The sequence below is a fragment of the Piliocolobus tephrosceles genome, chromosome 14 (genome assembly GCF_002776525.5).
Source record: "Piliocolobus tephrosceles isolate RC106 chromosome 14, ASM277652v3, whole genome shotgun sequence".
NCBI classification, from domain to species: domain Eukaryota; kingdom Metazoa; phylum Chordata; class Mammalia; order Primates; family Cercopithecidae; genus Piliocolobus; species Piliocolobus tephrosceles.
The window spans coordinates 41,701,702-41,725,206 of NC_045447.1; the positions used below are offsets into that span (position 1 = coordinate 41,701,702).

The window sequence follows — 23,505 nt, forward strand, 5'->3', positions numbered from 1 at the left end:
GACTGGGAACTAGCATGACTTGTAACTTCACAGAACATGTGTACACTCCCACCCCCACCTCCAACAGGAGAGACAGGGAACATAAAAGATGAACTCTCTACACCATGCAGTCAAGCCCCTTCCTCTGCTGATCATCAGAAGATGCTGTACCTAATATGCCTTAAACTTTCTATTCCTGTAAGTTCATTATAATCAGTTTGATTTCTGCCACATTTGGAATCACAATTTGAATGAGGCACTTCCCTCACACCACTCTGGGTTTCTGTAAGTTTGGAGCAGCTATACTAGGCTTGGCAGATGTGAGGCTGTGATACCGTGAAATATATATTTGGTCTTCCTTCCCAGTTTCCTAAATACAATTCCTAAAATCCTTGGAATCTCCAAAGAGCTTATCTTTTTGTATGCTAATATTGACTGAGAGCTTCAGGGTGGGGCTGCTTACCAGAAAGACCAAGGCAGGATTAGAGGGTTGAAACTTTTGGCCCCACCATTCAACTTCCAGGGAGGGAAGAGGCACTGAAGGTCAAGCTGATCACCAATGGTCAATGGTTTAATCAATCATGCCTGCATAATGAAGCCTCCATAAAAACCCAAGAGGACAAGTTTGGAGAGCTGCCTGGAGGGTGGCAGGCCCAAGGAGGGCATAGAGGCTCCATGCTGCTTCCTCCACTTACGCATTTCTTCATCTGTATTCTCTGTAATATCCTTTGAAATAAACCAGTAAATAGAACTGTTTGCCTGAGCTCTGCAAGCCACTCCAGCAAATTAATCAAACCCAAAGAGGAGGTTTTGGGAACCCCAATTTGGTCAGTCAGAAGTTCTGGAGGCCTGGATCTGCGCAACTAGTGTATGCGCAGAGGAGCAGCAATTTTGGGACTGAGCCTTTACCCTGTGGGATCTGATGCTATCTCCAGGTAGACAGTGTTGGTATTAAATTAGAGGGCACCCAGCTGGTGTCCACTGCTTGGTTTGTGGGGAAAATGCCCACACTTGGTCACAGAAGTCTTCTGTGTTGATTGTTGCGGTGTGAGAACAGAGGAAAAACATGGTTTGAGTGTTTTTCTGAAACAGGCCCAAAAACTTAAAATATGAATTTCTCAGGAGACTGTTCAGACAAATGAAAGTCTTCATCCTACATGCCTAGAAACTTGCTTCTTCTTAACTCTAAGGGTCTTTAATTCTTTCTTTCTAGTTTTACCTGTGCTGTAAACTTAAAAATTCTTGAAGCCAAACTCCTTTGCGTCTATGAAGGCTTACCTGCTAATTCTTTAGCATGGGCCTCTGAGGTAAGCTTACTCTTTCTTCTGAAATTAGAATATTCTTTAGGGTTCTATAACAGAATTGGTATTGTCCAATTAAATCAAGCTTTCCAAAGCATTTGTATGGGCACAGTTTTGTTTCCACAGAGTAGTAGTCGTTTTTGTTGAAGCTTTAAATTAAGTTCTAAATTTCATTTTATATGGTCACCACCCAATACAAACCTGAGACAGTACAGCAAAATCACATTTACCTAGAGACCTGCTTTCGAGCACTCCAAGCATTAATAATGGTTATGAGCTCGAAACAAACCAAAAACAACAAAGAAAAACAAAACAAAAAATAATCCCATTTAAAAACTTGACTTCAGTAGTGAATAAAAGATCCCTGAGTGCCTAGCGACAACTAAAACATCAAAGTCACTGCCCAGAAGCTTGCACCCTATGATCAGCCAGTTCACTGAAAGGTTGACCAGCTGATGACTTAAGAAGTGGCCTTTTTATGCTAAAGCTGACGAGTGCTGGAAAAGTCAGACAACTGAGAAAAGAGATAGGGAAATGGTCCCCAATGGCATCACTGTGTCACAATGCAGATGCACTGAGCAGGACAGATATGAAGTATGTAAGGGCAGCCGGTGTGGTGTACCTTGTATGCAGGAGCTAAACCCATTCAATCCACTATTCAATTCCCTATCACTTACAACCACAACCATCTCTGCCAGAATGTATTGCGGCTAGTGATAAGTCCAAGATATTCAGAAATGGTTCCAGTTTTTCAGTCAATTCTCTTTGAGAAAGTTAAGGTTTTGTAACATATTCCACAAAGACTTAATCAAAGGTAAAGGTAAAAAGATCCTTGTAGAGGGTAACCCTTGACTGCTGACAAACCATCTACTCAGAGAAACTCTTCTCCGCCATCGTAGATGAGTCATTTAATAGACTCATGTACTTCAAGGTCAACACTTCCACTTACTCCACCCCTTTAACTAGGAAAGACCTTTCACCAATGCTGTCTTTAGACACACATTGCAATTATTTATATTAGGATAAATTTCAAGTCATCTTCCTTTAGCATGGCCTGAGGGTAGGCCTCTTGCTCATGTTCCTTCAGGAAGATAATGGAGTCTTCTCCTAGTTGAACATGTGCAGAACTTTTTGGAATTGCTATTGGTCAGTGGCTGTGGCTTTCCATGTGCATTGGACACGTTCCTTGCTCTCATTACCTCTGGCAGGAGTTGGGGCAGGTGCAGGGAGGGTAGGGGGACTGGAATTCATTCATGGACTTAAGTTAAAACATCAGGAACTCTCTTTGGCTTGGAGTTTATTTTGACTTCATTTCCTCCACTGCTCTTTATTTCTTTTCAAGTTGAAGTTTTGTGTTTCCCTCCTTAGCTTTTCCTCTGTTTGTATTCAGCTCCTTTGTAGAGCTTGCTGGGCACGTCCCTGATTGAGCAGTGGGTTTTGGCCTGCTCTAGGCTGGGGTGCCTCTCAAAAATTAACAGCAGTTGCCTTTTACTAAACACCTATTATGTTTCTGATGCCACATTAATAGCTGCTTTATATATTTTATCTAATTCTCACAACCACCCTATGACATGGGTAGAATTACTGACATTTTAGAGCAGGTTTTGGCACTGAGAGGATGGTCTGTATGCTGAAAGGTATACAGCTAAGAAATGACAAGGTAAAAATCTATCTCAAAGCCCAAACTCCTTCTAGTGTACTATGGGGCCTTATGGGTAGTTTCTGTTTCAAGTTCCAGAACAGCAACTTCTCATTATTCCTCAACTTTGCTATTCTGACTTTACAACAGTGTTATTTTATCTTTTTTCTACTCAGATGTTCACTGAATTTAAATTTAAAAATTGTTCCAATCATGTGTTCATTACATATTTCTTTTCACTGGTGAAAAAATGGAAAATAAGTTAGATTCCACTTAAAAAATATTATGATTATACTTCCAAGTCTTCAGTTTACCTCTTCACTTCTGCTTCTGCTGGCATTGCTATTTAGAATACATTCAATACATAGAGTATATTCAAGACCATTAAGCCTGAGGATATTGATTGTTGTTTATGTTCCAGTTCCTTAGAAATCCAAGTTGTTTGTTTTTACCCCAGAAGGTCCAGGCTTTTTAAAAAGGCAATTCATTTTACATGGGCTAAAAGGTGCTTTATTATGTCATACAACTAATTACCATAATTAAAGTTAAGTTAGATTCCTGAACATCTCAAAATATAAAAACATCTCTATGTAAGTGACAGAAACTCTTGCCTCCTTTGATATTAGAGAAACTGCTGTACTGATGCAACTCAGAATTTTAAGAATTTTTAAGAGTCTGCAGGATTAGATACGAAATAACTTAAAGCTCAGTGATTTCTAACGAACAGGAAAATGATATATAACAAAAACAGATTAAGAGTAAAACATCCTTGTAGAAGCTATGAATAATTAGTGTAATTAGGCAGTTTTTCCTCATTCACAACATTTGATGTTCTGTAATTTTGTTGTTCACAAAATGTTATGTTTTATAATTAAGGCTTGGTTTGCCTCCAGCCCAACTTAGAATGTTTCCCAGCTACCTGCTGGTTGCCTATCAGTAGGTCTTGGGGCTACTGACAGAAATTCTCCTTAGCTGAGTGCATCTAGTTCTGTCCACCAGTGAGCCCCTCAGCTCTCTAACAGCTTCAGGCAAGACGTGGGAGAAAGATATTGTGGCTAATGTAAGAATGGAGAGGTTTCTTTATCAGTTTCAGAGAGTAGAAATTTTCAACAAAATCTCTGGTGTTCAGCAGTCATTGTCGCAAGATTTGGAATTTAAGACAGGTCTCATGGTGTCACCCAGGCTGGAGTGCAGTGGTGCCATCATAGCTCTGCAACCTTGAATTTCTGGGCTCAAGCAATCCTCCCACCTCAGCCTCCTGAGTAGATGGAACTATAAGCATGCATCACCATATCCAGCTAATTTTTTTAAATTTATTTTTTGTAGAGATAGAGCCTTGATAGGTTACCCAGGCTGGTCTCAAACTTCTCATCTCAAACAATTCTCCTGCCTTGACCTCCCAAAGTGCTGGGATTACAGGCATGAGTCAATGTGCCCGACCAAGATTTGTAATTTTTCTAGAAATCAAAGTTAGCCAGAGGCCATGGATCCTGGGTGACCTCAAGGCTGAGACCTGCTGTTTCCACCAAATGATGACTCAGTGAAGTGACCTGGCCTCTGCTTGCCTCATCAGCTTCTTCATGAGCAACTCTCTTCTTACTGAATTTCTTTCAGCTTCCTGAAAATACTATGCTTTTCTATCCCAGGGCTTTGGTGCAATCTGTTTCTTTTGTCTGAGGTGCTTTTCTCCTCCCTCTTTACCTAACTCACACTAACCCATCTGTCAGGTTTTAGTTTAACAGCCACCTCCTCTGGAAGCTTTACTTGACTCATCAGACTATGTAGAGTTTCCTGTTTAGACATTCCCTCAGCATCCTGTACTTCTCCTTCATAACCATTGCAGGCTTATCATTATTTGTTCAATGTTTATTTTCCCCATTGGACAGAAAGTTCCATAAGGGCAAGGACCATGTCTGTCTTGTTTACTGTTTTATCCCTAACACCCAGGTCAGTGGCTAGCACACAGAAGCATTTTATAAATACTAGTCAAATACAACAGTTAAACAAGAGCACTATTAACAAGACCACTGCTCCAGAACAGCCAAGAGGTGTTGCTGTCCTCCTAGGACCCAATGGGAACTCTTAGAGTGCAGTGTCCTTGATCTGTAAGCTTACTGTCTTGGAATCTTTGCCTTTTCAAGACAGCTTCTGCACAATTTCCACTTCCTTCACAAGTTGTCTAGGAATACCTTGGAGCTGGCTCATCATTGTGAGTAACTCTGTGTTCTCCCTAGCTCTGAAAACTCTCAGTACACATTTCGCTACTGGACAGACCCAAAAGGTTAAGGACAACAGATTCAAAGCATCCTTCCACCTGCATCAAAATATTTTCCAATATCCATGTGAAGTGGCTTACAGCATACTAATTAGAACCTCCCTGAAGATAAAATTTCAAAGCTGCTCTTTGGTTCCTAAAGCTGATGCTGTGCATTCTGATATTCAAATGGAAATTCCTGTAAGCAGTACTCTGGATGGTAGAATGATGGGTGATTTTTATTTCTTTTATAACTTTATTTTTCAATCTTTTAATAGAGAATATTTTATATGATTGGAGGAAAAAACGCTTAAAAAGAATAAATGCACTGCACTTAGATTTCTCCTTCAGTTATATGACAAGCCATGCAGAGAGACAAGTCATATAGAGAGATACCCATTACCAACTTCTGTCTTATCCTAAACTTTGTGCACTGCCTTGAGACTATCTAATCTTGCTTGTAGTAACATCTGTCCTAGGCATGGTATCAGTGCTTCTGCTTTGCAGCAAGGTGAAAAAAAGGAGTTATAAGAAGAGGAAAAATAACCGTTGTGTAAGTGTTTAAAGCTGTTTAAAAATAACCATGGTTTAACTGTCTAAAACTGTTTAATGACAGTCTGTTAAAAAATATTCAGAGGTTCAACAGTTTTGAAAGGTATCAATAGACATCAATATGATTAGTGTTTTCTGGCATCCCACTTCACTAAGCAAACTACCATAACCTAATACTTGGTATTGATTACATCTGAACAAAGGTAATAGACACAGTATATAGATAGGAAAGTTATATTGTGTTTCTGCTTCTGACCCTCATTGCTTGGATGGAATAGAGTGATACACTGCCCAATAGGCTTGGGGGCCAAAATATATGTTAAAGAAATAAAAGCCCTCTACCAAAGCATACATAATCCTCACGCATATTTAATTCTACAAGCCTAGAAGCATCGAGTAGCTGTTAATGCGACCATTTAAAACTGTTATATTTTAAGTATATTTTATGTAAGCAAAAACATTAAGAAACATCTAAAAGTTAGTTATTTTGGTGTAAGAATCCAGCTGTCTCTATCTCTGGCTGAATGAATATCTTTAATAAACTATGCTGATCCATAATCTTGTAGTCACAGACTCTGAAGTAGGAATAGAAATGGAAATTGATAAACCATTTTTAATTTTTTTCTTTTTTCTAATTTCCAATTTTCTCTCTAAAGATGGCTTGTAAAAATTTTAATGTAAACACTATATAATTTTGCTAAAATAACTAAAATTTGCTCAGCTAAAAGTCTTTAAAAATGCTCAAGAGCAAGCAAATAAAATTTGAGGCTAATAAAACAATTCCTCTCAATAAGCTCAGGTTATTAAAATGGCAAAGTTATCAGTGTTTACTGGTAACAGTTCAATCATTATAAAATGGTTTACATATTATCACATATTAAATGCATTTTAAAAATGACATAAAACAAAATACATAAAAATAGCAATTACAATGTAGGAGAGCCTTCAACTTTGACATACTTCTATAAATAAGAACTGACATACGTTAATCTTAAGACTTAAAGATTAATGAGGTAACATATGTAAAGTGCTTTGTGTTCCGGGGATAAAAGTGATATGACTAATAACTCAAGATCTCAAAGTTGGGCAGGGAGGAGGTATCAGAAGGGATGAATAAGGAAAAACGTACCGTGCAAATATGAGGCCAGTGTTCAAACTGTTGTAAAATTCCTTGATTAAGGTCTTCTTTATATAACTCTTTGTAAAAATGTGGAAGCTTAGATATCCAAATGCCATTGTTATGCTTGTTTAGTATTTCCTTTATGCGGTTTTGAACCTCATCCATTTTATAAGTGTAAGAGGCAGGAGGCGTGACATTGGGTTTTTCAACAGTCTGATTTAAATTATCTTTAAATTAAAAAAATAACAGAATTAACCAAAATGCTTAACATTTTAGATTATCCCCATTACCTAATATTTGCATCTTCAGGTTTTGCTATAGTGTGGGCTTGTGGTAGCCAAAGGACTCAGAAGGGAGCAGGATTAGGCAGAGCAGCACCATGACAACCTCATTCTAAGTTTTAACCCTGAAATAACCAGCAGTGTTTCTTGTGGGTCAAGAAACACCCAAAGAAGGAACCTAGTCCCTTTATTTTGCAAGGATGCTTCATAGTTTAAACATCAAGATGATCTTGCTATGTAAAGAATAATTAAATTATTTAACCACCTGTTTTCTACCTGCTGAGGAAGATTACATTTTATATATTAGTTTACAGGCAATACTGAATTTAAAGCTATATTCCACAGAACATAGGAATAATGCCTTAACAGATCAAATAACTTTTTGATCTTATACAAGTTTTGTACAAGATAAAAAAAACTGCCTGAGTTTGAATATTATGATCAATATGCACCTTTATTAACGGAAAACAAATAATTTAGCAATACACAAAAGTTATAAAATTGATCCATCTACAATAATCATCATCCTAGCCTCAGTTTATAAATATAAATAAAAGGTTTGGAACCCACAGATAACTTTTATTTCCCCAATATCAATCATTTATCTTTCATAAGTGTGTATTTATAAAGTTTTGGCTTTATAGCTCTTTTACATTTCATTTTTACTTAAAACTTAGAATGTGAGAGTTAATATCCCCAGACAATAAAGAAATCTGAGTGTTTACTATAGCTGACAGTCGTGGAATTTTAAGAACTATGAAATTTATTCCAAATCTCTAGGAAATTACACTGAGATACAGATCTGAGTATATTAAATATTACCATCTACATGCAAAATATCTGCATATTTTAATCAGATAGTATCTCTGCTGGGATTCAGTAATTTTTGTTTTAATTTGCAGGTAGAGACAGTGTGATTTGGGGATGTGCCTCTGAGAATGCCAGGAAGCCCAGAGTGAGCTATTCCTTGAAGATACTTGGATGCTGACCCTGCTCTTCCACCAAAGGGCAAGATCTGGCCTTGCTAAGTCTTAGATTGGCACACAGAAAAGAAGGTTCCAGGATATCCACATATATTTCCTATTAAGGGTATAGCTAATTTATTTAAGTTCTTCCCAAATAATGATATAAAAGGACTTGGAAGGAGGAAAAGATTAAGTTTCTCATAACTGGCCAGACCCTCCCATAATGACAGTGTGTCAGCAGCTGACCCACAGTTGTGTCTGCAAACGCACTTGCTCTGTGGGGCCACTGGGGCCATCTAAGTCCCTGCACCTTTTGTTAAACAAATTAAAGTAGTAATGGAGGTGTCCATCATGTAGGAGAGGTTGTGCACACGTGTGCGTATCAGCTCTGCTAGGTGAACTGCAATCCTCCTGAAGTAAGTCCTCTTGTTTCTGTAGAAATAGTTTATACTAATTTAAGCTTCTAAAAGGATATTCAACCTTACCATGTAGTCATGTTTCAGAAAATGCCTATGTAAAAATAATTCATGTAAACAAAAATCACATTGTTCAATTAATTTCCATTAAGAAATACTGGAGATGTGTTCTTATAAAAAAAAAAAAAAGGATTTCAACTAAGAATCACACTTAAACCAGCAAATAATGTAAAATCACACTTACATTTCACACACCATAAGCGCTGATAGGAAAACACTGTCTCCCTGGGTGCGTCTATGAGCAGGGGATTTACACATTGGTTGCAGAAGAAAAGGTAACCAGTGGTTGCATTTCTAACCTTCAGATTCTTTGACTTATACTATGTCTCCTATTGTTTTCTTAACAGCCCGCCTGGATTCTATAACCCAAAGAATTATTTATATTCATATTTAGATGATTAGTGGTAACTGCACACAGTTTAGGGTGCTAGCTTTTAAGTGGTGGAGTATCTGAAACTCTTTTATAAACTTAAGTACCATATTTATGCACTTTTGATCTACAGCAGATGTTTCCTTTATGTGAGGCCTCAGTCTCCAAAGTCTCAGGGGTGCACCCCCTAAGAGGTGAGAGGGTAAGGGACAGAAGCATCTTTGCAGGCCACACATGGAGGTGACACAGAGTAGGGCTGGGGCGAGGAAGGCCTCAAGTCAGTGTAATAATGATATCTTTGGGAGGCACCATTTTCTCTTAAGATCACTTCAATTCATGATGTAAAGAACTTAGGAAAAAGGGGAGGAAAGATATATTCCAAACAGCAGAAGGTGAGAGCAAATGTCAAAAGCCACCACCAGACGTTTCTTGGCTCCAGAAGCCAATACGTATCTCAAAAATGTTTAGAAAACATACCACTCATTTCCTTAGTAGAGGTTCTTGAGAGATGAATCTGCAAAGGTGGCTGAAGGGACGCCTTTGGGCTAAACCTAAGGTATTCAAAAAAAAAATAATAATAAAATAAATGTAAATAGCAAAGTCTATACCAAGTTTTAAACTCTATACTTTTCACTTAAAGTCTCAGTGGCATTTAACAGCAAAACAAGTCATTAAAATAATTTAAAATCAGAGAAAAAAATAAAAATAAAACCTGGCATCATCTTTCATGTTTCATATTCACTCAGAGAAAAGTATGTTAAAAGCTAAATTTAAACTAGGTCTTTGAAAGCCTCTTTCAAAACTTGGATGTCAGAATTCCAATTAATCACTTACAAAAAACTGGTAAAACAGAATAAAGAAGACCACGCAAAAATAAACAGTTGGAAACAAAGAGCATTTTGGAATATAATCAAAAAATGAAGGACTTGCATCACCAGATATTGAAATTTATTATGAAGTTAAAACACTTAAATGAGCTGTACAGATAAGTAAAATGGTAGAGAACTTAGAAACATGCAATTTGCATTATATCTTGGAACATAATGAAAGTGGCATTTCAAAACAGACAGGTGAGGGACTGGTCAAATAACTATTTGAAAAAAAGAAACAAGATCCCTACCTCATACCCTCACTAAAAATAAATTTTATATAAATTATACTGGATATATGTAGGAAGATTTTTCCAAATATGAAGACAAAGAAATAAACCCCACACATACCATTTATATTCATGTCTGTTTCCCACACTAGACTCTAAGTGTCTTAACTGTTTGTGTTTCCAAGTGCCTGGGGCAGTGCTTGATACATGCAAGGCAAATGAATACTGTAAGAATGACTGAATGAATCATGACTGAATGAATAAATGACTACAACCTGTCCAGCAGTGGGTACGGGACTATAGTGGGTGATAGTGACACGGTACATATAGCTGCCAGTTTTTGAATAGTATGGAACTGTCTAAAAATTAGATCAATTCCTTGAAATAAAGCACATTTTCTTATAATATTTTAATTCTAAAAGAAATGACTAGATTCTAGGCTACCAATAAAAGCTTACTTGGTATATGCAATTATAAGACCATCCTATTTGTGTATTAAATACATCTGTGTAATAGCAGAAGATGCCAAAAACATTTCCAACTCCTACTTTTGCAGAACTGGTAGGGAGACAGTACTACTTCCTGCGCACCAGCCCAAAACATGTGAACTGGAAGCTTCCCCTGCTTTAAGCAAGCACTGAAGGCTCCAGTAGAAGGTAGAGGGATATGAGCAAAGAGTGAGAGTACACAGAAACTATGGAAGGCACTGCTATGGTTCACAAGGTCTACCAGAGAGGAAAGAAAAAAAAGTGTATATGGCAAAAGAAAGCTCTTCAAAGGAAACTGCTGGGATGCATGAAAAACAAACATAATAAAATAAGATGACAGAGGTCTAAGCAGTTTTATAACACTAAGAATAAAATATATTGTTTTTTAAAAGACAAAGAGTTAGACTGGTCCAGAAAAAACCTTCCAAATCTAAACATATGTTGTTTATTAGAGACATATTTATAGTCCATAAATATTTAAGACATACTATGTGCCAGACATTGTGTCAGACAGTAACTGTCAATGATCAGCAAGATAAACATGCCCTATTCTCTGGGACTATACAGTATAGTTGAGAAATGGAGCATGGTAAGCAGCTACTGAGATACCCTCAAAGATTCTTCCCTCCAGGTATTCACAGCCTTGTGTAATTCCTTCCCCTTGAGTAACCTGCTTCTAATCAACAGAAGACTTGAAGGCTGAAGGGATCACAAATAACTAGATTACAAAAGATTGTAGTTTCAACTTTGCTAGTATGATCTCTCCTTTGTGGCTTTGATGAAGCAAATGGCCACGCTGGGAAGAACCATGTGGCAAGAAACCGAAGATGGCCTTTGGCTAACAGCCACGTAGGGACTAACGAACAACCCAGAAGGAAGTGCATTGTGCCAATAACCATGTGAGTAGGATTGAAAGCAGATTCGTCTTTAATTGAGCCTTCAGGTAAGACCCCAGCCATGGCTGACACCTTGACAGCAGCCTCATGAGAGACCCTGAAGCAGAACACCCAGGTGGACCATGTCTTCCTTCTTGACCCACAGAAACTATGAGGTAAGAAAATATGTCTTGTTGTAAGCTAATAACTTTGTGGTAATCTGTTACACAGCAATAGATAATTAATGCACTGACAAAATCTAAGAACAAAGTCTACTAAGTGTTATGATAAGGGCAGTAGGTGTAATAAAAGCACACAATGGAACTAATAAACCAAATTAGGAGATAGAGGAGGAAGTAGAGAGTAAAGGTTATTAGCACTTATTATGAAGTTGCAATAATGTGAATAGCTTGGTACTGTAGAATAGAGAGGTAATCAATTATTCTGAATGGCAAGTCCAGGAACTGGATCATATGTTTATAAGGCCTTAGTACTGGTAAAGATAGAATTACAAACCACCAGAGAAAGAAAGGATTGTGTAATAATTGATACAAGACATCTGGCTAACAATAAAAAAGGATTCCAACTCTCACACTGTACAATAAAATAACTTCTGGATGAATTAAAGACTAAAATGTAAAAAAAAGAAGCCACGTTACAAAAGAAAACAGAAGACATTTTACATAATATTGGGTGGAAATGCTTTTCTAAGCATAATACCTAAAAGTAGAAGCCACATAGTAAAAGACTGATAGCTGTAAGCATGCAACATTTTAAAGTTTTTGTATACAAAAAACACAATAATTAAACGAACTGAGGGAATACTGTCAAGATATCACAAAGGGCCAACTTCTTTAATTTATAAACCACTTTTAGATGTTAAAAGAAAAGAGCCAACAGAAAAATCACGCAAAGGACAAAGACATGTAATTCACATAAGACCTATAATGGGCTAATAAATACTATGACAAAAATGTAACTTCCTTAAGAATCAAAATCAAGGAAATAAAAATTAAAACAGATTTTTTTTCACTTTTCAAAGTAGCAAAGCAAAAAACAGATGCCCAAAGTTGGCAGGCATACAAGAAAATAATCACACTCATACTCTTCTAGAAGAAAACAAATTATTATAATCTGTTTAGAGCATAATTTAATAGGAGCCTTAATATACATACCCTCTTACCCACACATTTTATCTCTATTAATTTATTCTACAGGAAATTAGCCATGCCATTTTTCTAGAACTTTTCAATTTGTTAACAGGCAGGCATGAGTTCTTAACTGGAATTCTTGAGAACGAGCTTTGGGGGCTCATGAATCTACTGACTGGTATGAGATGATGTATGCATATGTATATGTACATGTGTGAATTTTTCTGGGAAGATCATTTATAGCTTTCATCAGCTTTTCAAGACGTTGGGTGACCTCAAAAACTTTACGTGTCCTTTATAACAGGTTTAACTGCTTTTTACTACATTAATATTTCATAAGTAGATATAAATGTTTTTGCTATTGCTCCAGTTTGATATTTCGATTTTATAACTACAAATGTTACCCTAACATCTGCCACTGGGTGGTATTTAGATTTCTCTTAAAAGGTATCTTTCAAATTGTACTATGTGCTTAAAAAAAGACTTGATTAAAATGTTGTACAACATCTCAAGCAATCTTTAATTAAAATATGTAGTTTTTTTTTTTTTTTTTTTAAGAGACAGGGTCTTACTCTGTTACCCAGGCTTGAGTGCAGTGGTGTGATTATAACTCAGTGTACCCTGGAACTCTCAGGTTCAAGTGATCTTCCCACCTCAATCTCTCAAGCATCTGAGACTACAGGTGCACACCACTATGTCCAAGTAATTTTTTTTTTTTTTTTAAGAGATGAGGTCTCACCATGTTGCCCAGGCTGTTCTTGCACTCCTGGGCTCAAGTGATCCTCCTGCCTCAGCCTCCTAAAGTGTTGGAATTACAGGCAGGAGCCATGGTGCCCGGCCTGCTGTCAATTTGAAAACTTTGTATTCTGAAATACCGATAAATTCACGGGAAATTTCAAAAAGTGTACTTAGAGGTCCCATGTACCCTTCACTGTTTCCCTTAATAGTAAAATCTTGCATAGTATATATCAAAACCAGAATACTGGCAATGGTACAATTCAGAGCTTATTCAGATTTTCAGTTGCATATAGATGTGTGTGTGTAGTTCTGCGCAATTTACCACATGTACGGATTCAGGTGCCCACCAGTACAATCAACATACAGAACCATCCCATGGCTAAAAGCGTTCCTCTTGCTCTCCCTTTATAGCCATACCCATCCCTTAAATCACCCAAATCCTTAACCTCTGGCAACCACTAATCTGTCATCTATCTTTATAATTTTATCATTTCAAGAATGTTATATAAATAAAATCACACAGTATGTCGCTTTTTGAGATTGGCTTCTTTCATTCAGCATGATTCCCTTGAGATCCATCAGAGTTGCTGTGTGTATCAATAGTTCATTACTCCTTTTTACTGTGGAGACATATTCTGTGATAATGAATGTACTACAGTTTGTTGAACCATTCACTTACCAAAGGATGTCTGGGTTGTTTCTATTTTTTGGCTAATATAAATAAAGTTACAGTGAACATTTGTGGACAGGTTTTTGTGTAAACATAAGTTTTCATTTATCTGAGATAAATGTCCAGGAGCACAACTGCTGGGTCATATTATAGCTGCATGCTTTTAGTTGACAAGTAAAAATTGTATATATTTATGGTATGCAACATGATGTGATGTTTTGATATGTGTACACTGTGGAATGGCTAAATCAAGCTGCTTACTTAACACATGCATTATTGCACATGCTTACTTTTTGTGGTAAAAACACTTAAAATCTACTCTCTTAGCAATTTGCAAGTACACAATATATCATTAACTACAGTCACCATAAAATACAACAGATGTATTGAACATATTTCTCCTAACTGAAATTGTGTACATCCACAACCCCCATCCTAACCCCATTTCCCTACCTTTGGTAACTGCCATTTTACTGTTTCTATGAGTTCGACTTTTTTAGATTCCACATATAAGGTCATGTGGTTTTTCTTTCTTTGCCCAGCTTATTTCACTTAACATAATGTCTTCCAGGTTCATCTATATTGTTGCAAATGACAGGATTTCCTCCTTTATGAAGGCTGAATAGTAAGTATTCCATTCAGTAGATATAATGCATATTCTTTATCCATTCATTCATTAATGGACACTTCAGTTGATTCCATGCCTTGGCTATTGTGAATGTTGCTGCAATGAACATGGGCAAGCAGATATCTCTTCAACTGATACACTGATTTCATAGCCTTTGAATATATACCCAGTAGTGGGATTGCTGATAGTTCTTTTTAAGTTTTTGAGAAATCTCCATACTGTTTTCCATAATAGCTGTACTAACTTACATTTACCTCAGCAGTGTACTGGGGTTCCCTTTTTCTCCACATCCTTACCAGCACTTGTTATTTTCTGTGTTTTGATAGTGGCCATACTATTGGGTGTGAGGTGGTATCTCACTGTGGTTTTAATTTACATTTCCCTGATGATTCGTGATGTTGAGCATTTTCCATATACTTGTTGATCATTTGTATGTCTTCTTCTGAGAAATCTCTGTTCAGGTCCTTTGCTTGTTTTTAAAATTAGGTTGTTTTCTTGCTACTGAGTTGAGTTCCCTATATTTTGAATATTAAGCCCTTATCAGGCATATGGTTTGCAAATATTTTCTCCCATTCCATAGCTTGTCTTTTCACTCTGTTGACTGTTTCTTCGGTGGTGCAGAAGTTTTTTAGTTTGAAGTAATCCCGTTTGTCTATTTTTGCTTTTGTTGCCTGTCCTTTTAGAGTCACATCCAAAAAAATCATTCAAAATGTATTGCTGAAATGTAGGCACACAACCAGAGAAGACAATGATACTTCTGTCACATACATACTGGATTCAACAAGTACTTTGGGTCAAGATCTGCGTTTTAACTATGTATTTTCTAGACCTTATCAAAATTATAACTAATTATATATAACATTAAATGTATACTATTATAAAAATATTTTACGGTTACTTTATTAAAAATTCTGTAATATAAAAAATTAGTACCAGTTCTACCTAACTTTTTAAAAGAATTAATTCTTCCTAAATATTCTAGTATCTGGGGGAAAGTTCCGGGGGAAAAATTATCTTTCACAAAACAGAATTTTTGAACACCGATTTAAAGGAATATAATACAACAAAATTTGTTTTGAAAAGGCACAGGTAGAAGAATGTGATCTTGATGCATCCACATCAGGGGTCAGCAATCTTTTTCTGTAAAGGGTCCACCAGTGCATTTTTGCTTTGTAGGCCATCTAGTCTCTGTACGACTACTCACTTCTGCCACTATTTTGCAAAAGCACCCAGAGGCATATGCAAACAAAGCAAAATGGCCATGTTCATATAAAATTTAATTTACCAAAACAGGCAGTGGGCCTGATGTGGCCCATGGATTGTAGTTTGCCATCCTCTGAGCTACCTTATAAAACCATAGTTTTGAGCCAGAAAGGAACTTTGAGATCATCTAGTTTAACACTTTCATTGGACAAATGAGACCAGAGACCCAAGGATGAAATAACTTATTTTACCTGACTAGTGAATGACAGCACCCAATCTAAGACTTATAGGTTGTCTTTTACTGCCAGTCTGGTATTCTGCTGCACGGATGTCTGACGCTACTAAATAATTATGGGCATGATATTTGCAGCACAGTGGAGTGTGTAAAACTCCATCAGATTTTACTTAAACCCACAAAATTGATTGTTAAAAAAAAGTTTTCCAAAAAAGTTATAAGTTATACTGAAATAGTATCTCAAAACAATTTGTGAAAGCTTTTAAATGAACTTTACAAGGAGAGACTGACAACAATGCAGATAAAATACAGAACAGAGATGCATTTAGAGAATGATGTTCAGGCAGCTAGGAAAAGCGAACTTAACTGGTAATGACACATGTCTCTACTATATGTGAACTTAGATAAAATAGAAATCGTTCCTTTTTTAACCTGAAAATACATTTGTAACACTTTTTACCTCAGATTCACCAAACTTCTGTTAGTCAAAGGCCAAATACCTGTTGTTCGTGGACATGGTCACATGCCTTTGCACTGGAGTGTCTTTGAATGCTTCATTTCCAAGAGTTGTGTGTAGCACATAAGGAGACATTTCAGCCTCAGGCTTAACTCCAGCAGAATTTCCTTTATCTCTTAATGGTGCTGGATTAGGTTTTTTGCCAACAGAAAAATTTGAAGCAAATCCTGGTTGTCTGAGGGTTGCTTTAGGTTTTCCTATGAAGTTAGGCATACATAATGAAATCAATTAGCATCCCCAAACCCCACTTTCATTATGACATTCCCCTGACCAGATGTTTTCTGTGGGTGTCTATTCTCAGAACAGTCTGTAAGAACATGAAGAGGCTGCCACTAGAGGGTTGGTCAATAGGAAAAGAATAGATTGGTGAGTATTTGGCAGATAAGGTTCTTCATCCATTAGACTAGCCAGTAACTTCTGCTTCTCACCAATTGAACACTTCAGTGGTAGCCACCTCATTTTCTCGCAAATATAGCACACTCAGCTGTATCTTGGTCCTTCCATCTCTTCTCCATAAATCCAAATTCTACCCACTGTTTGAGGTCTGGGCTCAAGTCTCCCTTTTGCCATTTTCATTCAAAATGATTGCTCCCTTGTCCTAAATGTTTACTGTGGCATTTAGTCATCTACTGTTTTGCATCATCATTGAAACACTTCATGGGAATTTAGTTTTAGAACTGATTGTAAGCTCCTTGAGATAAGTGTTCGGTAAACACAGGCTGAGTTGTCTATAACATTTTTGTGTACTACATAATTCATATATTCCTGAAACTAGAGGTTTTCTACCAGAAGACATAACTTGTCAAATAAGACATAAAATCATAGGTTCTTGGTGCATCCAACATTCTGGACAAGACATTCCCTGAAATAAGCTTAAAAAAAAAAAATAAAACTACGTATTACCATAACAAGCTCAATTACAATCTGTTCTGAGTTATTTCCCACTGTGTAATTACTTCACTTAGTAAGTCATGCTCATCACGTTCACTTAAGAATTTCAAATGGAAATGCTACCTTCAGGATTCTTCCCCTGACATATGTATGTTAACAGATACAGGTATTTATCATAATACAAACAATATTTCCATAATTCCCTATGACAATGTATTCACAGACAGCCTTAAAAATGTTAGCATATAAAAAGCTCCTACCTTCTAGAAAAAATGGCATGGTTTTCTTCACTCTCATCTGACAATTAACTTGACGCCCAGTTTTCCTTTTAGAACTCCTTTGACGAGCCACAAGCTGAGCAATTCTTGCAGTTTCTGTGCAGGCCATGGCATAGCAGGTAATCTATTCATTAGAGGCAGGGTGAGAGGAGAAACATTTCTTAGGTTCCGTGTTGCCTAGAGGCCAATTCTTAGAAGTGGATCTTAGTGAGCCTACATACCCCAAGTCAAGTGGTATGCAAATATTCATGTGTCTCGCTCCTTGATAACACTAGAAGAAAACTGCATTTTCTGGAAGAGGAATCGAGCATAGTCTAGTACACTGAATCATCTTTCCCACACCGAAAATTTCACTTATTTTTTAAATAGGTATTAAGCATCTACAGTGTACTAGCTACAAATTACCAAATGAACCAAAAGCAACTATGATCAAACATATAATAGCACATAATCTGTGAGGTACATTTCATTCACACTTTACACATGGGAATGCAGAGGCTCGGGAAAGTTAAGCAACCTTCCAAGTCACATGGCGAGGCTCTTTGAGTCCAAAGTATGTACTCATAACTACTATATTGAATACAAGACTACTAAATCCTTCTCTTGCCTCTGTGATGGATATACTGGGTGACTCCGGGCAAATCTAAGTATTCTCAGCTGTAATACAGGGGTGTTTTAGACCTGGTGTTTTCAAACTGTGTTCATGGGAGCCATAGAGTTCCATGGAGAGGCCTCAAGGGGCTCCACTGGCAGGGGCATGAGAGCAAGGCAGGGCAAGCAGGCTTCCACATCTCTGAAAACACTGCAGCTCAGCTCTGTATCTTTAAAAAAAAAACTGGTATGATACGATATTGAAAAAAGATTTGAAGACAGAGACTACTGGGACAAGATGATCTCTACAGACCTGTGTAGTTTTCAAGTCTTTGATTCTAATTTGAAATAAAAAACAGGAAAACAATGAGGCTTTATATCACAAGCTAAAATATGCTCCTATTCTTTGGCCCGGTATTTCTATTTCTGAGACTATAGTACAAGTATATAATTTGAAAAAACAAATGTGACCTACCCAAGTATATGCAATGAGGGTACTTTAATAGTCAAAATCTGGAAACGTTTAAAATGTCCAAAACAGGGGAACAAAGAGTTGAGTAAATTACAGTATAGTAACTCTATGAAGCATTAATTTATTAATTCATTCAGCTATTCATTCGTTCATGCATTCAACACAGATTTAATAAGGCCTTCATCCTTAAGAAACTTATGAAGGAAAAAGAGAGAAGCAAGAAATTAAACAGAAAACAATGTGTCAAGTGTTATAACGGATGTATTACAAGGTGCAAGTAGACAGAAAGGAGGGCTTAAGTCTGGAAGGATCAGGGATGCCAAAGCATATTTTAGTATTCATATAATATTTAATTAATTTACGTCTTCTCCTTAGGAAAATTATTAACTATAAGGTGAACTTCCCCTTTGACCACTTTCCTGCTCCTGGTTCCCTTGTACTCCACCACTGCCTCCTCATCCCCCATACAGAGAAACCATTAAGAGAAATACATAGATCACTCCATACCTGATCTATGTATTTACACATGTAGAAATATACCCAGGAAACTATAGTGTATGAGGGGGTATAGGTGTTTTTGTTTCTCTTTTAGTTGGTGGTCTGTCTACATCTACTACGCTGTACAATGGGTAAGTACCAAGAAGCAAAGCTGCTAGGTCACAGTGGAAGAGCAATGACAGATCAACTGGCTACCACTAAATGGCCCATTCTATAAACTGCTTTCTTCCAGAGAGGCAGAAGGATTTAAAATGGTATAATGATATGATCATATTGGTGTGAAGGAGAGGAAAAGAACAGAAGAGAAGAGAGAACAGCAAGAAGGCCCTGGTAGTTATGAAAAATGATGAAGGATCAGCTCCGGACTGACTAGGTCCAGATAGCAGGAATCAACATGATGAGAATTTATTTATTTATTTATTTTATTTTTAATTATTTTATTTTGTTTTATTTTTTTGAGACAGAGTCTCGCTCTGTTGCCCAGGCTGGAGTGCAGTGGCCGGATCTCAGCTCACTGCAAGCTCCGCCTCCCAGGTTCCCGTCATTCTCCTGCCTCAGCCTCCCGAGTAGCTGGTACTACAGGCGCCCGCCACCTCGCCCCGGCTAGTTTTTTGTATTTTTTAGTAGAGACGGGGTTTCACCGTGTTAGCCAGGATGGTCTCGATCTCCTGACCTCGTGATCCGCCCGTCTCAGCCTCCCAAAGTGCTGGGATTACAGGCTTGAGCCACTGCGCCCGGCCCATGATGAGAATTTAAAACTGCCTATTAGATTTGGTGATCATGACGTCATTAGTGACTTTGGCAAAAACATTTGTAACAGCTTTGTAATGGGCAGGTGTGATATTTATGCACTTAAAGCCTCCAGTACAACTATTTTGTTTAGATGTTGACAATGGGTAAATAATTTTTAATTTTGTGTGGTTAAAATCTTATTTTCACAATGAAAAGAGTTTGAGGAATAAGACAAAAGTAGGCCGTGATTTAGATGCTGTTTTCTCTGTCACTACCAATTGCAAACAACTAAGCTAGTACTTTCACTTAGAATTCTATCACAGGTAGGAGGTTGGAAGTGCCAGACATGCAATTATGAATTGGTTTGATTCTTCTGACACGCACAATTACCTGCTTACCTCTCCAGATCTACTAGTCTCTATCCTGACCACTGCTGGCACACTTCTCAGATAGGCTTCTAGTGTAGGGAAACCTAGCTGTTTGAAGGGAATCCAGTCTCCAGTCAAGGATCTGTACTCTCCTTGGAGCCGGGGTAATGCTACTCCATTCTTATGAGACTGCAGAACAGCTCGCAGCATCTTTGAAACCAGATCTCCTTCCAGCATCTTTGCCTATAAGAACACAGTAGAAGGTTACTATAATGTGGCTCATTAGTCTGTGAATTCAAATAGATTTTCAGAGCTGAAACTTGTTACTTTATAAATTATCACTGCATACTTTCTGTGCAATTACAATATGGGAAAACAATTGCCATGGTAGAGAAAAGCACAAATACCGTAAGAATGCAGAGGAAAGTCAGAAGGCACAAGACCAGCCTGAAGAGGGAATATATCAGGGAATGTTCCCAGATTCAGGTGGGGAAGCCTGAATGGAGTCCCGAAGAGCAAGATGGAATCACTCAACAAGGAGGAAGAGGGGTGGGCTGTGGGGCTGGGAGCGGTATTAGCCCAAGGAAGGGAACAGGATGTGCGAGTGCACAGAGGTGAGAGAGAAGCACATGGTGTGTTACAAAAATTCCAGACAGTTAGGTGGCTGGACGTGACTGAACAAAGACTCCAGGCTGAGGGCTGAGAGGGCCAGGGAGGGGCAGACCCTGAGACTACTATATTATGCTCATGTTTGCATTTTTGCCAAAGGTAACATGGGGACTTAGGGACATTTTAAATAGGGGAACAAAATGATCAGCTCTGTATTTTACAAAGATCACTGTTCAGCAGTGGAGAAGATAAATGGGAAGGAGAAAGATTAACAAGTTGTCAGAATACTTGGAAATGTGGAGGACCACAAAACAGGGCTTTAGGAATAAACAAAAAAAATCAAATTGAGAGGTAATTAGGAGGTGGAAACAGCAGGAATTGGTTCATTGATTTGGATGAGGAGGTGGACTCTAACGTTTCTAGCTTAGAAGTAAGGTAGAGAGTAATGACCCACATTGAGGTGGGATAAAGGCAGGTTTGCAAGAGAGGAAGAGGCCAATGCATTTTGGACACGGAGAGGTTGGAATGCTTACAGAACAGCCAGGTAGATATATTCACTAGGAAACTAGGTCTAAGCTGGTCATAGATTTGTTGCTCTTTGACTTATATGGGGTATTTGACATCCAGGGAGTAAAAAATAACGTTACAGATGGACCTCCGTAGAAGGCTATCATTCAATAAATGGATAGAGGAAGACAAATCTATAAAAGGTTAAGGAAAAGGGACCAGAGAGATGGAAGAAAAAGAAGCAGAGTCATAGTGCGATATGAATAAAAGGAGGAAAGAATCATTTCCTTTGGACTAATGATTACATCTAGTTGTAGTTTTGCACAGAAAAAAATAGACAAATTGAGGAGATACATTCAGAGAATAAGTAGCCTGGAAAAAATGGCTTACCCTTTTATTAAAGGAAAGAGGAAGGCAAACCATGGGCAGTTTGTTACTTTTCCTTCAACAGTGATGTTCAATAGAACTTTCTGTGATGATGGAAATGTTTTATATTACTGTAATGTCCACAATGTCCACATATGGCTCTGAGCACTTAAAATATGGCCAGGATGACGGAGGAACTAAAATTTTACTTTAAATTAAATGTAGCCACTGGCTAGCATACTGCATAGCAGAGAATTCTAGACAAATAGCCATTTTCTTTCTCTGGCTTAGAAAACACAAAAGAAGAATGACATGCAGTTCTATCAATTCCATCACTTGTCTATCTTAAAAAGACGACAAAATATCAGCCTGTTTGTCCCGCTATTAATTATAAACATAATATTGAAGTGACAGCAAGGTTTAAAGAGCAAACAAAAAACTATATAGTCATGTGCCACTTAACAGTGTTTTAGTCAACAACGGACTGCATATATAAAAAAGGTTCTATAAGATTACAATGGAGCTGAGAAATTCCTATAGCCTAGTAATATCTTGATAATCCTGGGCTTGTATAGGCCGAGGCTAATGTGTGTGTTTTTGTCTTAGTTTTTAATTTAAAAAGTTTAAAAAGTAAAAGAGGCCAGATGCAGTGGCTCACACCTGCAGTCCCAATGCTTTGGAAGGCCAAGGTGGGCAGACTCACTTGAGCCCAGGAGTTTGAGACCAGCCTGGGCAACATGGTAAAACCCCATCTCTACAAAAAACATAAAAATTACCTGGGTGTGGCAGCATATGTCTATAGTCCCAGCTATTCAGGAGGCTGTGGTGGATCACTTGAGCCCAGGAGGTCAAGACTGCAATGAGCCAAGATCACACCACTGCACTCCAGCCCGGGTGACAGAATGAGACTGTGTCAAAAAAAATAAAAAGAAAGAAAAAGAAATGAAAACCTTTAATAAATTTAGTGTTGCCTAAGTGTACAGTGTTTATAAGTCTACAGTAGTATACAGTAATGTCCTAGGCCTTCACATTCATTCACCATTCACTCACTGACTCATGCAGAGCAACTTCCAGTCCTGCAAGTTCCATTTATAGCAAGTGACCTGTATAAGTATGCCATTTTTTGTTTTATATACCATATTTTTACTGCACCTTTCCTATGTTTAGATACACAAATACTTATCATTGTGTTAACGGTTGCCTATAGCATTCAGTACAGTAACATGCTGTACAGGTTTGTAGCCTGGGAGCAACAGGCTATAGCACATAGCCTAGTTGTGTGGTAGGCTCTACTGTCTAGGTTTGTGAGTCCACTCTACAATGTTTGCACAACAATGAAACTGTCTAACAATGCATTCCTCAGAACATACCCCTGTCGTTAGGCAATATATGACTGTATGCATTATGTACTTTCCATTACTAAACATTAACTTTTTTCAAATTATTATCACCAGGACCAACGACATTTAATTAATACTATAACCTACAAAAACCTTATACTAGATCTATATTCTTATTAACAGATGATAGATACACACACAGGTGTGTGTGTATAGTCATGTGTCACTTAACAACAGGGATACATTCCGAGAAATGTGTCATTAGGCAATGAAGTTATTGTGCAAACATTATTGAGTGGACTTGCAAACCTA

The 23,505-nt window shown here is 37.6% G+C and overlaps 1 protein-coding gene across 2 annotated transcripts in view; it reads right to left on the reverse strand.

The window, feature by feature from the left end:
- Positions 1 to 23,505, reverse strand: part of TDRD7 (tudor domain containing 7) — an 80,732-nt gene that overhangs the window by 46,026 nt on the left and 11,201 nt on the right. Inside the window, exons 2-6 of one of the 2 annotated variants that reach the window (XM_023203133.3) lie at positions 20,402 to 20,614; positions 17,693 to 17,834; positions 16,525 to 16,738; positions 9,415 to 9,488; positions 6,855 to 7,072 (exon numbers count right to left, since the gene is read on the reverse strand). In XM_023203133.3, the coding sequence (XP_023058901.1) occupies positions 6,855 to 7,072; positions 9,415 to 9,488; positions 16,525 to 16,738; positions 17,693 to 17,834; positions 20,402 to 20,608 (855 nt within the window). In that variant the 5' untranslated portion in view covers positions 20,609 to 20,614. The remainder of the gene's footprint in view (positions 1 to 6,854; positions 7,073 to 9,414; positions 9,489 to 16,524; positions 16,739 to 17,692; positions 17,835 to 20,401; positions 20,615 to 23,505) is intronic. The other variant, XM_023203134.3, reaches the window with a different exon arrangement.